Genomic DNA, 16,382 nt, shown 5'->3' on the forward strand with positions numbered 1-16,382 from the left:
CACCTCCAACAGTTACATCCCCTTTTTTGTCCTTGTGGTCTTCTCCCCCCACTTTTGCCCTAGGGGTCCTACCTCTTGGGTTGCCTCTCTCTATTGTCCTAGTGGTCTTATACACCCTGGTACCCCCACTTTTTTGCTGCATTCCCCCACCACTTCTGATTACCCCCCTCTTTTATCCTGGTGGTTTCAACCTCCTTCATTTGACCCAGTGGTCTTACTCTTCTTGGTTTCCTCCCCTTTCGCTCTGGTGGCCTCACCTCCCACATTTACATCCCCTTTTTTATCCATGTGGTCTGTCCACCCCCAGTTGCCTCCCTTCATTTGCCCTGGGGGTCTCACCTCCTGGGTTGTTTCCTCTCCTTTTCCCTCATAGTCTCATCTTACCGGTTGCCCCCCTCCTTTTTCACTGATGATCTCATCCACCCTGGTATCCCCCCTTTTTTGTCCCAATGGTCTCACCTCTTCTGACTACCCCCGTTATCATGGTGGCCTCCCCTTCTTTCTTTTGTCCCAGTGGTATCACTTCCCTGGGTTCCCCCTCCCCCTTTTGCTCCAGTGGAGACTCAACTCCCAAAGTTACACCCTCTTTTTTGTCCCGGTGGTTGCATTTGCCCCCCCCCCCTCCTTTAGCCCTAGTGGTCTCATTCCCCCTGTTACCTCCCCTCTTTTTTCCCAGTGATCTCATCTAGGTGGTCTCACCTTCCCTGGTTTCCTTCCCCCTTTTGCCCTAGAAGCTTCCTTTCTCACAGGTTTTTTTCTCAGGAGGACTTTCTGCCCCAGTTGCCTCCCCTCTATTTGCCTGGTGGCTTGGGTTGCCTCCCATTTCTTGCGCATGAGGTCTAACCTCCCCTGACTACCCCAAATTGATTATAAAGTTCCACACCCCTATATGGTTAATTTCTAGTATGTATTGTGAAAAGATGGAATCTTATTTATCAGTTTTATCAAAACTTATTTAAAAAGTGATGTATATAAGCTATATTACCAAAAGTATTGGGACGCCTGCCTTTACACGCACATGAACTTTAATGGCATCCCAGTCTTAGTCAGTAGGGTTCAATATTGAGTTGGCCCACCCTTTGCAGATATTACAGCTTCAACTCTTCTGGGAAGGCTGTCCACAAGGTTTAGGAGTGTGTCTATGGGAATGTTTGACCATTCTTCCGGAAGCACAGCCTCTGCTCTATTTCATCCCAAAGGTGTTCTTTGGGTTGAGGTCTTTCTTCGGGTTGAGGTCAGGACTCCATGCAGGCCAGTCAAGTTACTCCACCCCAAACTTGCTCATCCATGTCTTTATGGACCTTGCTTTGTACACTGGTGTGCAGTCATGTTGGAACAGGAAGGGGCCATCCCAAACTGTTCCCACAAAGTTGGGAGCATGAAATTGTCCAAACTGTCTTGGTATGCTGACAACTTAAGAGTTCCCTTTACTGGAAATAAGGGGCCAAGCCCAACCCCTGAAAAACATCCCCAACAATAATCCCATCCCCCCTCCACCAACTGATTTGGACCAGTGCACAAAGCAAGGCCCTCCTAAACCTTGTGGACAGCCCTCCCAAAAGAGTTGAAGCTGGTATAGCTGCAAAGGGTGGGCCAACTCAATATTGAACCCTACGGACTAGGACTTGGATGCCTTTAAAGTTCATGTGCGTGTAAAGGCAGGCGTTCCAATAATTTTGACAATAAAGTGTATACTGTATATGCTGTTTTTTTGTCATCATGGAAAACTCCACTTCTTGAGGAGTCACCAGTCTACTATTTTGATACAATAGTAGACTGGCAGCTCCTGAAAAAAGTGGAGTTTTCCATGAAACGCGTTGGGCTACAAAAGACAAGCATACAGTATATCTATTTTATTAGTTGTGCCTCAAAAATCCCACCTTTTTACAATATGTACTAAAAATTTCTTAAATAGCCCTTCTTTTTCTCCCTTGTCGTTTCAACCTCCCCAGTTGCCTCCCCCTCTTTCCCTATATTGCTCCCATAGTCTCACCTCCCCTGATTGTCTTCCCCTTTTTTCCCAGTTGGTCTCATGTTTCTCCTTTACCTCTTCCTTTTGTTCCCCCCCCCCCAGTAATCCTAGCTTCCTCCTCCTTTCCCTCCCCTCCCCCATTTATGTCCCGAAGGTCTCACCTCCCACATTGAGGTTCAGCGTGTTCGATCCTGTACCCTGAGAATTAGTGATGGTGCACTTGTAGGTTCCAGCATCACCCAGCTGAACATTGCTAAGCAAAAGAGAGGCATTCCCTTTTGTCAGCTCGGTTGGGAAGAGCGATGTCCGACCCTTGAAGGCGCTGTTCTGGTCCGTCAAGGAGATCTTTCCACTCACATATTTGTAGACATTGCCAGTCATGCCCACCTTCTCCCACAAGACATCGCTGGACTGCTTCGTGTCCGGGGTGAAGGTGCAGCCCAGAATGACATTGTTGGTGATCTGTCCAACCGCGTTCGAAGTCAATACAGCATTGGTGGAGCTGTTACCTGGAGGGAAGAGCAGAGAAGGGGGTTCAACCTCTGTAATGTTAGGGTGCTAAAATATATACTGGACCTATCAGTGTCCTTACACTTCTGTATACAAAAATCCCTAAGATACATGCAGTGCCGGGACAAGGTCATCCGGGGGCGAACATATCAAATTGCCCCCCACCCAAGATGTATGAGCATTACGTGTCAGCAAAAATCCCCTCCCCCTCCAAAAAAATTGAGCGCTAATCTGCATGCTTAGCTCAAATCCTCTCATTCCACATATGCTCCCAGGACAACCCCGCCCCCCCCTTCAAAAAGTAAATTCCCCCTTCCTAACACAAATCCTCTACACCTCAAATTTCCCCTCCGGGCACCCCCCCCCCCCCAACTCCAAATAACCCCTTCCAGCACAAATTCCTCTCATCCAATCCCCAAGTCCTCAATTTAACATTTAGGACAACTGTACATTTTTAGATTTCCCATACCTTTCTGTCTCAGTGACAACTGTCACCAGGGGAGCAACCTTTATAAATCATTTGGCCCCGTACAGCCTACCTGACAGCCCCTTCCCCCCCCCCCCACACCTTCTATTCTATATCAGGCTGTGGGGGGCTCTCATAGTTCATATGCACTAAGGCTTGGTTCACATTACTGTGGGCGTGTGAGTGTTTCGACGCGTTTCAGCATGTAGAGTGTACAGAAGCTCATGCATTTTAATGGACTGCTCTACTAAAGAGAAAAAAATGGCCAATGGCACCCCATGCATCTGCTAAAGAGCAGAGCATTTCTGTGTGTGTCGGGAATGCACATGATTTAGTGTGTATCCCTAACATGGATACATGTGAACCAAGCCTAAGGCAGAGCTGTGGTCCATGAGGAGGCTACAGCAGCTAGACCCTGCCAGCCCCAGTGTTGGCGTGTTCCCTGTACCCCTCTCTTGGTGGTCCTGGTTACCCAGACAGATAAAGCCGGTAAATTTTGGTGCTTGGACCTGCACTGAGAGGGAGGGGTGGTAAAGCACAGTCACAGTTCAATATTATTAAGCAGGAGGCGACGCGGAGCCTGGATGTGCCCTTTAGGAGAGAAATACAGGGGTTGCTGTTGTTGATTCTGATGGTGCAAGCTGTGAGGGTGCCTCCTCCCATTTCCTTTTCTATGACTTGGTAAGTCATTGACATGGAACAAGCATGCAGCCAGTGAAGCATCAAGATACATGGAACGAGGCAGAGCAAGTTTTTGGCTCAGCTGAAGGTCACCGGTACATGTACTGATCACTTACCTGCTACACTGAGACCAATGATCAGAGCAATGGCTGCCACCAGGAGGACAATGATCCCAATCATTCTGCAGATGAAAAGAGTAGAATTAGTGATCTGTGCGTGTCCATGAGAGCGAGGGTCTCACATCACTGAAACATTCAAACTTACACCCCGCAACCATTGTCACACAATTCAGCAACCCTTTGTGATGTCCTATAAGTCCGACTGATGGTGCCCCAGAGGATGCTGAGAAATTGCAAGGCTTTCAATTATAAAAATCATTCAGTGCTGAGATCAAACGCGATGTAAAGCCAAACAAATATTCAACGCCTGCACCGAGGTCTGAGGTCATTCTACGCTTGTACTGCCACCTGGTGAAGTCATTTATGCAATCCAAGATCATTCTACGCCTGCACTGCCACCCAATGGAGTCATTCATACAATCTGAGGTCATTCTTTGCTTGCACCGCCACCTGGTGGAGTCATTTATGCAGTCTGTGGTCACTCTACGCCTGCAACGCCACCCAACTCAGTCATTCATACAGCCCAAGGTCATTTTACGCCTCCACCGCCACCTGGTGGAGTCATGTATACAGTCCAAGGTCATTCTATGCCTGCACCGCCACCTGGTGGAGTCATGTATACAGTCCAAAGTTATTCTATGCCTGCAACACCACCCAATGGAGTCATTCATACAGTCCAAGGTCATTCTAGGCCTCCGTCACCACCTGGTGGATTCATTCATACAGTCTGAGGGTATTCTTCGTCTGCACCGCCACCTGGGGGAATCACTCATACAAACAAGTGGCCTCTGTCCCCACCTATAACTGGTCTTTGCAGCAAAGAGCACTGGAAGGGCAACGCATGTCAAACAAATACAGAGATTTATAAGCTTAAACATACCAACTAGTCAGCGACCAACCGAATTGGCCTGTCTGACAATTTGCGTTAAGAACAGAGGGTTTAGCCTACGTTTGCAAATACATACGTAAGCTACAGGCCCCATCAAGGCACCCTGTCTTCTGTAGTCCCTGACTATAACTTCTCCACAATGAGGACACATGCATTTTAATGTATAGGCAGAGGGACGTTAAACTTTTCCTTTTTCTTTTTTTTTTTTCTTTTAAAGGTTTTTAATCAGTTTTCAAATAAAGAGTAAACAACAATCATCAAACACGGTACATGTCATCCGGTCTGAGGTATCATTTAACAATAATAAAGGCACAATTGCATAGATATATATATATATATATATATATATATATATATATCCAAGTATTGTGCAGAAAATAAAAGAAAATATAACAGTAACTAAACAAAACAGCTGGTAATAAAAACATTTTAGGGGAAGCATAGCATTCCAGTCAACAAACACAAGTGTGTGCACATGAGGAAGAATAAATCACAGGCCACAGGTCCATAGCCCCATGCAAACATGTCCCCTACTCCTGGTAAATTTCAGCCTCTCCCGAGACCGTGGTGGTCCACTCTGACCATATTCTATCAAATTTTTGTGGACATCCCCTATCAGTATAAGTCATTTTTTACATGAGCAAGGAAGGATTGATGACGGTGAACCTTTAAGAAGAAGTGGGCTCCTTCCAGGCTCACCTGCCCTCTGCCTATCCATTAAAATGCATGTGCTTCCATTGTGGAGAATTTCAGAAGTTAGAGTTAGGACTACAGAAAACAGGGTGCCCTGATGAGGTCTGTAGTTTACGCATGTATTTGTAAATGTGTGCAGAATAAATCTCCCTATAGGGAGTCATCAACACAGTCTGAGGTTATTCTACTCCTGCACCACCATCTGGTGGAGTCATTCATAGTCTGAGGTTATTCTACTCCTGCACCGCCACCTGGTGGAGTCATTCATACAGTCTGAGGTTATTCTACTCCTGCACCGCCACCTGGGGGAATCATTCATACAGTCTGAGGTTATTCTACTGCTGCACCGCCACCTGGGGGAGTCATTCATACAGTCTGAGGTTATTCTACTCCTGCATTGCCACCTGGTGGAGTCATTCATTCAGTCTGAGGTTATTCTACTCCTGCATCGCCACCTGGTGGAATCATTTATACAGTCTGAGGTTATTCTACTCCTGCACCGCCACCTAGGGGAGTCATTCATACAGTCTGAGGTTATTCTACTCCTGCACCGCCACCTGGTGGAGTCATTCATACAGTCTGAGGTTATTCTACTCCTGCACCGCCACCTGGTGGAGTCATTCATACAGTCTGAGGTTATTCTACTGCTGCACCGCCACCTGGGGGAGTCATTCATACAGTCTGAGGTTATTCTACTCCTGCATTGCCACCTGGTGGAGTCATTCATTCAGTCTGAGGTTATTCTACTCCTGCATCGCCACCTGGTGGAGTCATTTATACAGTCTGAGGTTATTCTACTCCTGCATTGCCACCTGGTGGAGTCATTCATACAGTCTGAGGTTATTCTACACCTGCATCACCACCTGGTGGAGTCATTCATACAGTCTGAGCTTATTCTACTCCTGCACCGCCATCTGGTGGAGTCATTCATACAGTCTGAGGTTATTCTACTCCTGCACCGCCATCTGGTGGAGTCATTCATACAGTCTGAGGTTATTCTACTCCTGCACCGCCATCTGGTGGAGTCATTCATACAGTCTGAGGTTATTCTACTCCTGCACCGCCACCTGGTGGAGTCATTCATACAGTCTGAGGTTATTCTTTGCCGGCACTGCCACCTGGTGGAGGCATGTATACAGTCCAAGGTCATTCTACGCCTGCAACGCCACCTGGTGGAGTCATGTATACAGTCCAAGGTCATTCTATGCCTGCACCACCACCCAGTGGAATCATTCAGGGCCGGGGAGAGATGTAAACATTACCAACACTAGGCAGCGGCACAGACGCATATACATTTTCTTTCTCAACAGGGAAAGCCACAGAACAAGCCCAGCCAGTAGCTAGCCAGTAGGGTTACGAAAAGCCAGCATTGCCGGAGGAGATCCAGCAAGTTCCCAGGTATAGTAAATGGCAGTGAAAAAGTAGAGCATTTTATTGAATCTCTGACTGCAGAAGAAAGCTGCATGGCATGGGGAGCTCCAGGTGTTCCTGGACACTGCAGAGAATTATGTTAAAGTGAACCTGTCATCAGATATATTTTTTCACCTTAAGTGTCAGTTTACACTTCAAGAAATGTAATTTCCTGCTTGTGTGATTGGCCCACTGATTTTCCTAGAAGTTTACAAGTCAGATTTTAGGCATCCCCTCCAATAGGAATGTCAGTTTTGGTGAGTTACTCCTCAAGGGTTAAATACTTTTAAAGGGATGGAGCCCCTGCAGCTTTCTTCATCAGAACACTGCGAGTGCACCAGGTGATTAGAATAAACTGCCAATCAGAATGAGTCTGCATGCAGTCTGGTGAAACAAACAGCTATTTCTTGAGCAGCAAAAGGTAGTAATCTGCTAAAAACTTCATTATAAGCCCTGAAATGTACACTGATCACCCAGAGGGGAATGTTTATTCCTCAACAAAAGGGGAGCTACTCTCTAACTATGTTCAGGGCGGCAAATGGGTTAAGGAACAGGAAGATTCTGAATCACATTTTTTTAAGAGAACCCATTGAACCAGGTAAGTTTCTCTTTAAAATCCTAAATCTAAATATATGCACAGAGATAAATGATCCCCCCCAAACCTGGCAAACACTAAGATGGAGATAGTCTGACCACAAACACATTTATTCTGCTTTGGCTTTAGAAAGTTATTTATTTATTATTGTCATTTATATAGAGCCTGCCCTACAGTGAATGCCATGCTTTACATATTGTACATTCACATCAGTCCCTGCCCTCAAGGCGCTTACAATCTAAGGTCCCTATCTTATTTACAGAACATACAGTATATATACAGTACAGTACATGTGTAGGGTAGCAGCAAAGACGTACTTTTGTTTTTTGGCCACAAGATGGTGCCACAGTTAATAGGATAGGTTAGAGATACAGACAAGGAGAGGAGCAAGACTTTGTGGACTATGTGCATCCAGGCTGGGGATACAGGACTCTGGGCATCCTATGGTATGGGCTCTGGCTCTATCTAGAACCTGCTGTAATCTGTAAATGTACACACTACCCCCCCCCCCTCCCTGTACATACTGCCCCCTCACTATACACATTGCCCCCTCACAGTACACACTGCCCCCCTCCCTGTGCACATTGCCCGCCTCCCTGTACACATTGCCCCCTCATTGTACACATTGCCCCCTCATTGTACACACTGCCCCCCTCCCTGTACACATTGCCCCCTCACTGTACACACTGCCCCCCTCCCTGTGCACATTGCCCGCCTCCCTGTACACATTGCCCCCTCATTGTACACATTGCCCCCTCATTGTACACACTGCCCCCCTCCCTGTGCACATTGCCCGCCTCCCTGTACACATTGCCCCCTCATTGTACACATTGCCCCCTCATTGTACACACTGCCCCCCTACCTGTATACATTGTCTCCATCACTGTACACATTGCCCCCTACCTGTATATATTGCCTCCCTCACTGTACACATTGCCCCCTACCTGTATACATTGCCTGCCTCACTGTACACACTGCCCCCTTCCCTGTACACATTGCCCCCCTCCCTGTACACATTGCCTCCCTCACAGTACACACTGCCCCCCCCTCCATGTACACATTGCCTCCCTCATTGTGCACACTGCCCCCTCCCTGTACACACTGTGTCTCTCCCTGTACACACTGCCCCCTTTACTGTACACACTGCCCCCGCCCTGTACACACTGCCCCTCATTGTACACACTGCCCCCTCACTGTACACACTGCCCCCTCACTGTACACATTGCCTTCCTCACTGTACACACTGCCCCCTTTACTGTACACACTGCCCCCCTCCCTGTACACACTGCCACTTCACTGTAAACACTACCCCTGCCCAGCACACACTGCCCCTCTCCCAGTACACACTGCCCCCTTCACATTGCCCTCCCCTCACTGTATACATTGCCCTGTTCCCTGTACACACTGCCCCCTTCCCTGTACACATTGCCCCCCTCACTGTACACACTGCCCCCTCCCTGTACACATTGCCCCCCTCACTGTACACACTGCCCCCTCTCCCTGTACACATTGTCCCCCTCACTGTACACACTGCCCCCTCCCTGTACACATTGTCCCCCTCACTGTACACACTGCCCCCTTCACAGTACACACTGCCCCCCTCCCTGTACACACTGCCCCCTGACTGTACACACTGCCCCCCTCCCTGTACACACTGCCCCCTTCACTGTACACACTGCCTCTCTCATTGTACACATTGCCCCCCCTCCCTGTACACACTGTCCCCTTCACTGTACACATTGCTCCCCCTCACTGTACACACTGTCCCCCTCACTGTACACATTGCTCCCCCTCCCTGTACACACTGCCCCCTTTACTGTACACATTGCTCCCCCTCACTGTACACACTGTCCCCCTCACTGTACACATTGTCCCCCTCACTGTACACACTGTCCCCCTCACTGTACAAACTTGCCCCCCTCATTGTACACATTGCCCCCCTCCGTATAGACACTCCCCTCTTCACTGTACACAATACCCCCTCCCTGTACACACTGCCCCTTCACTGTACACATTGCCCCCCTAACTGTACACACTGCCCCCTTCACTGTACACACTGCCCCCTTCACTGTACACACTGCCCCCTGACTGTACACATTGCCCCCCTCACTGTACACTCTTCCCTTCAGTACTCATCAATTCTGACTGTCAGTGCCCATCAGTACCACCTATCAGTGTTGCCCATTAGTGCCACCTACCAGTGCCTCCTCAAGAGAACTCTGAGGTCTCTTCAGCTACTGTGCTTCACACTTCCCTTGGTGCACACAGGAGGATAAGGGCAGGAGGAGAAGGAGCAGATCGTCTCTCTCCTCTTCCATATGTGCGAGGGAGGAGGAAGGGGGAACTGTCAGTGCAGGCTCTGGGCTGTATGGGAGAGGCACTGCCAGCTCAGAGCCCTGTGGCCAGAAACCACGCTGGGTGACGGTGTCCCTAATAGTTCTGCCACTGTGTTGTTTTCATGTTCATTCTAGCTTGGGGAAAACAGCCAATGTGCCTCCCTTCCCTCTACCCAGCGACACCCATCATGGGGTCACAGGCTCGCAGGTGGGACAGTGGAATCCAGGAAATATTGGGGTCCATCACCTTATTGTGCGCCCCCTGGTGGAGATCACAAGCAGCTGTACTAACACACATTACACAGACATGGTCCACGGAAGCCGGTCCACAGCAATGGTGTGCCCCCGATGTTGAAGAAAATGCATGCAGACAGGAAGTGGCTGAAAGAGGCCGGAGGAGATCAGCAGCACTTAGATGGGGAAAAGGATGAAAATAAGTAAAAACATGATTTTGTTAGAAAAATAATTAAAAAGCCATTTATTGCAAATGAGAAGTCACTCAGTCAGGGTCTACACCGATCAGAATCTAGGATGGTCGGAGATGTGATAAACATCCCATGTGCTGGCAGTCACATGCAGGACCTCACCCTATGCATTGTGTGACATTTGCTCTTGTTGCAGAGCCAGATTCTTTCTAGGTTCAGGAAATACCAGATTGCAGAGACAAACCCGGGGCGGGGTGTCTCAGCACCGCAGCGGCGGCGGTCAGCGGCACAGGTGTAGATAGCCACAGGGTGTGCAGAGCGCAGGAGGAAGCTGCCTTTTCCACATTCTCTGATTGATTCTTCAGAAAGAGAATCTGTGACAGAAGCTGCACACACCAGACAGGAAAAACCTGATCTGACCTTGACACCCACATACACTGCTGACCAACTAAACCCCGTACCCATGGTCACCACATTATTCTGTGCTCTGTGCTGAGTGATGGGCAACAAGGCTATACATATTGTATCATTGTGCTCATTCCATCCAAAACTAATACTTTGATTATACAGTATCTCACAAAAGTGAGTACACCCCTCACATTTTTGTAAATATTTTATTCTATCTTTTCATGTGACAACACTGAAGAAATGACACTTTGCTACAATGTAAAGTAGTGAGTGTACAGCTTGTATAACAGTGTAAATTTGCTGTCCCCTCAAAATAACTCAACACACAGCCATTAATGTCTAAAGCAATGGCAACAAAAGTGAGTACACCCCTAAGTGACAATGTCCAAATTGGGCCCAAAGTGCCAATATTTTGTGTGGCCACCATTATTTTCCAGCACTGCCTTAACCCTCTCTGGCATGGAGTTCACCAGAGCTTCACAGGTTGCCACTGGAGTCCTCTTCCGCTCCTCCATGATGACATCACAGATCTGGTGGATGTTAGAGACCTTGCACTCCTCCACCTTCCGTTTGAGGATGCCCCATAGATGCTCAATAGGGTTTAGGTCTGGAGACATGCTTGGCCAGTCCATCACCTTTACCCTCAGCTTCTTTAGCATGGCAGTGGTCATCTTGGAGATGTGTTTGGGGTCAATATCATGTTGGAATACTGCACTGTGGCCCGGTCTCTAAAGGGAGGGGATCATGCTCTGCTTCAGTATGTCATAGTACATGTTGGCATTCATGGTTCCCTCAATGAACTGTAGCTGCCAGCAGTACTCATGCAGCCCCAGACCATGACACTCCCACCACCATGCTTGACTGTAGGCAAGACACACTTGTCTTTGTACTCCTCACCTGGTTGCCACCACACACACTTGTTCATTTCATTAAAGGGAAGCATGAATGCCAACATGTACTGTGACATACTGAAGCAGAGCATGATCCCCTCCCTTCAGAGACTGGGCCACAGGGCAGTATTGCAACATGATAACGACCCCAAACACACCTCCAAGACGACCACTGCCTTGCTAAAGAAGCTGAGGGTAAAGGTAATGGACTGGCCAAGCATGTCTCCAGACCTAAACCCTATTGAGCATCTGTGGGGCATCCTCAAACAGAAGGTGGAGGAGCGGAAGGTCTCTAACATCCACCAGCTCTGTGATGTCGTCATGCAGGAGTGGAAGAGGACTCCAGTGGCCACCTGTGAAGCTCTGGTGAACTCCATGCCAGAGAGGGTTAAGGCAGTGCTGGAAAATAATGGTGGCCACACAAAATATTGGCACTTTGGGCCCAATTTGGACATTGTCACTTAGGGGTGTACTCACTTTTGTTGCCAGCGGTTTAGACATTAATGGCTGTGTGTTGAGTTATTTTGAGGGGACAGCAAATTTACACTGTTATACAAGCTGTACACTCACTACTTTACATTGTTGAAAAGTGTCATTTCTTCAGTGTTGTCACATGAAAAGATAGAATAAAATATTTACAAAAATGTGAGGGGTGTACTCACTTTTGTGAGATACTGTAGGAGGAGCCTAGAAACTGAGCCTTATAAACCGATGGAGGTCTCTCCTGACACCCTGAGCCCTATGAACTGATGGAGGTTTCTCCTGACACCCTGAGCCTTATAAACTGATGAAAGTCTCTCCTGACACCATGAGCCTTATAAACTGTTGGAGGTCTCTCCTGACACCATGAGCCTTATAAACTGTTGGAGGTCTCTCCTGACACCATGAGCCATATAAACTGATGGAGGTCTCTCCTGACACCCTGAGCTCTATAAATTGATGGAGGTCTCTCCTGACACCCTGAGCTCTATAAATTGATGGAGGTCTCTCCTGACACCCTGAGCTCTATAAATTGATGGAGGTCTCTCCTGACACTCTGAGCTCTATAATTAGATGGAGGTCTCTCCTGACACCCTGAGCTCTATAATTAGATGGAGGTCTCTCCTGACACCCTGAGCTCTATAAATTGATGGAGGTCTCTCCTGACACTCTGAGTCTCATAAACTGATAGAGGTCTCTCCTGACACCATTAGCCCTATAAACTGATGGCAGTACCTTCTGACACCCTGAGCACTATAAATTGATGGAGGTCCCTCCTGACACCCTGAGCCTCATAATCCATTGAAGGTCTCTCCTGACACCCTGAGCCTCATAAACTGATGGAGGTCTCTCCTGACACCCTGAGCCCTATAAACCAATGAAGGTCTCTCCTGACACCCTGAGCCCTATAAACGATGAAGGTCTCTCCTGACACCATGAGCCTTCTAAATTGATGGAGGTCTCTCCTGACACCCTGAGCCTTATAAACCAATAGAGGTCTTGTCTGACACCCTGAGCCTTATAAACCAATAGAGGTCTCGTCTGACACCCTGAGCCCTATAAACTGATAAAGGTCTCTCCTGACACCCTGAGCCCTATAAACTGATGAAGGTCTTTTCTGACACCCTGAGCCCTATAAACTGAAGGAGGTCTCTCCTTACACCTTGACTCTTATAAACCAATGGAGGTCTCCACTAAAACCCTGAGCCCTATAAACTGATAGAGGTCTCCACTGACACACTGAGACTCAGTGGCGGCTGGTGCTCAAAATTTTTTGGGGGGGGGGGGGCGCAAAAGGAAAAATGTAATAGGTATTGCTTCGCGGCAAAAAACGCAGTAAAAAATTGCGTGACATTGAGGTCATGGTACAGGCATGGCACAGGTGATGGTATAGGCGTGGCACAGGTGATGGTACAGGAGATGGTATAGGCATGGCACAGGTCATGGTAAGGGTAGGGCACAGGTGATGGTACAGGCATGGCACAGGTGATGGTATAGGCATGGCACAGGGGATGGTATAGGCATGGCACAGGTGATGGTATAGGCATGGCACAGGTGATTGTACAGGCATGGCACAAGTCATGGTACAGGAGATGGTATAGGCATGGCACAGGTCATGGTAAGGGTATGGCAAAGGTGATGGTACAGGAGATGGTATAGGCATGGCACAGGTGATGGTATAGGCATGGCACAGGTGATGGTATAGGCATGGCACAGGTGATTGTACAGGCATGGCACAGGTCATGGCACAGGAGATGGTATAGGCATGGCACAGGTCATGGTAAGGGTATGGCAAAGGTGATGGTACAGGAGATGGTATAGGCATGGCACAGGTCATGGTAAGGGCATGGCACAGGTTATGGTATATGCATGTCACAGGTGATGGTATAGGCATGTCACAGGTCATGGTAAGGGCATGGCACAGGTCATGGCACAGGTCATGGTACAGGCATGTCACAGGTCATGGCACAGGTCATGACACAGGCATGGCACAGGTCATGGTAAGGGCATGTCACAGGTCATGGCACAGGTCATGGTACAGGCATGTCACAGGTCATGGCACAGGTCATGACACAGGTCATGACACAGGCATGGCACAGGTCATGGTACAGGCATGGCACAGGTCATGGTAAGGGCATGGCACAGGTCATGGTAAGGGCATGTCACAGGTCATGGCACAGGTCATGGTACAGGCATGTCACAGGTCATGGCACAGGTCATGGTACAGGCATGTCACAGTTAATGCCACAGGCATGGCACAGGTCATAGTACAGGCATGGCACAGGTCACGGTACAGGCATGGCACAGGTCATGGTACAGGCATGTCACAGGTCATGGCACAGGTCATGGTACAGGCATGTCACAGGTCATGGCACAGGCATGGCACAGGTCATGGTACAGGCATGGCACAGGTCATGGTAAGGGCATGGCACAGGTCATGGTACAGGCATGGCACAGGTCATGGTAAGGGCATGGCACAGGTCATGGTAAGGGCATGGCACAGGATGTCACAGGTCATGGCACAGGCATGGCACAGGTCATGGCACAGGCAGGGCACAGGTCATGGTAAGGGCATGGCACAGGTCATGGTACAGATGTGTCACAGGTCATGGCACAGGCATGTCACAGGTCATGTCACAGGTATGGCACAGGTCATGGCACAGGCATGTCACAGGTCATGTCACAGGTCATGTCACAGGTCATGTCACAGGCATGTCACAGGCATGTCACAGGTCATGTCACAGGTCATGTCACAGGCATGTCACAGGTCATGTCACAGGTCATGTCACAGGCATGTCACAGGTCATGGCACAGGCATGTCACAGGTCATGTCACATGCATGTTGTCACAGGTCATGTCACAGGCATGTCGTCACAGGTCATGTCACAGGCATGTCACAGGTCATGGCACAGGCATGTCACAGGTCATGGCACAGGCATGTCACAGGTCATGTCACAGGCATGTCACAGGTCATGTCACAGGTCATGTCCCAGGCATGTAACAGGCATGTCACAGGTCATGTCACAGTCATGTCACAGGTCATGTCACAGGTCATGTCGCAGGCATGTTGTCACAGGTCATGTCACAGGTCAGGTCACATGTCATGGCATCGCGCTGCAGCCTCCATCACTGTTCACTTACCTGCTCTCCTGGGCTGGCTCGCTGACTCGACCGTGACACTCCACACTCACACTGCCTGGTCTCGTCCACGGCGCGCTGCTCCTCTCCTCGAGCCCTCTCTGACGGCGGCGGGAACCGGCGGGGTCTCATCCACGGCATGTTGCTCCTCTCCTCGAGTCCTCTCTGACGGCAGGAAGGTGACGGAATCGGGCGGTGACGGTGAGTGACTGACGCACACACCGGCCCCCGCCCCCAACGACGTCAGCAGGGTCAGGATGTCCTGAATGATGAGTGGTCCAGGCTGGAGTCTGGACCAATCACAGCCAGGACATCACAAAAGTGGGGAGTGTCGGGGCGCATTGCTCTGCGCCCCGGTGACCCCCAGAAGGCCGCCAATGGGCGCCTCTGCCCGCCGCATGTGGGGTGGAAACCCCCCCCCCATAGCCACCACTAAGTCCGGTGCCCCTAGTGGGCTAAAAATTTTAAAAAAAAAATTTTTATCTTTTTATTTCTTTTTTTAATCTTTTTTTTTTTTCTTTTCTTTTTTTGGGGGGCAGCACCCCTGCGTCCCCTATAGACAGGCCGCCACTGCTGAGACTTATAAACGAATGGAGGTCTTTCCTGACACACAATGGTAATTTTGTGCTGCACAGTACCCCATCTATTTTTGTGCTCTTGGCATGTTCCCCCTCCTGTTTGGTGCTAGTTGGTACAATCTTTAGCTAGGCACTCCCTGTCTCGCTCTACTTCTCAGTTTGAATTAATTTTCCCAGCAGAGACAGGACTTTCCCATCCTAAGAAATGCCATGCAGCCAGTACTGGGGTGATTGTAGACTCACTGGACGTAGCTGCAAAGAGGCTGCAAGAAATCAGCAGCACTGAGATGGAAGCAAGATAAAAAAAATTAAAACAAGGATGGTTTAGAAGAAATGTTAGTGATTTATGATACACTGAGAACAGAGAAAACGAAATGTCATTCAGGTAAAAATTACATCTACTTTATTATTACTTTTACTGCTTGGAATCTCAGACTGACTCTGCAGTTAGTTGCACCTTTTAGGTAAAATAATTCATTCGACCTTCTCATTTTGTGATTATTTTTCTGCCCAGCTAAACCTTATCAGAGCTGCCAGATACACTTTACAAATCTCCCCACCTTTGTGGAGCTTCCACCCTATATAAACCATAAATCTCCACCTATATGTACACAAGGGATCCACCTGGCACCCGTCACCAAGGTAAACACAACACCAACCACAGCTCTCCCGGCAGACTGGGGTCACCTTGAGGAACTACAAGTCACAGCAGGCCTTTTGGCTGGAAGACATTGCTCAGACATAAAGTGGAACTCCGGCTATACAACTATCTATCTTTAAAGCTGTCCCCTT

General features: G+C 48.8%; 1 protein-coding gene across 1 annotated transcript in view; it reads right to left on the bottom strand.

The window, feature by feature from the left end:
- The window catches only part of VTCN1 (V-set domain containing T cell activation inhibitor 1), a gene marked incomplete at both ends in the record, with an annotated part of 44,762 nt that overhangs the window by 16,543 nt on the left and 11,837 nt on the right, over positions 1-16,382 (bottom strand). Inside the window, 2 exons of the mRNA XM_082246324.1 lie at positions 2,134-2,481; positions 3,746-3,810. Of these exons, the coding sequence (XP_082102450.1) occupies positions 2,134-2,481; positions 3,746-3,810 (413 nt within the window). The remainder of the gene's footprint in view (positions 1-2,133; positions 2,482-3,745; positions 3,811-16,382) is intronic.

The sequence above is a fragment of the Pelophylax lessonae genome, assembly GCF_965119305.1.
Source record: "Pelophylax lessonae genome assembly, chromosome: 2".
Classification (NCBI taxonomy): domain Eukaryota; kingdom Metazoa; phylum Chordata; class Amphibia; order Anura; family Ranidae; genus Pelophylax; species Pelophylax lessonae.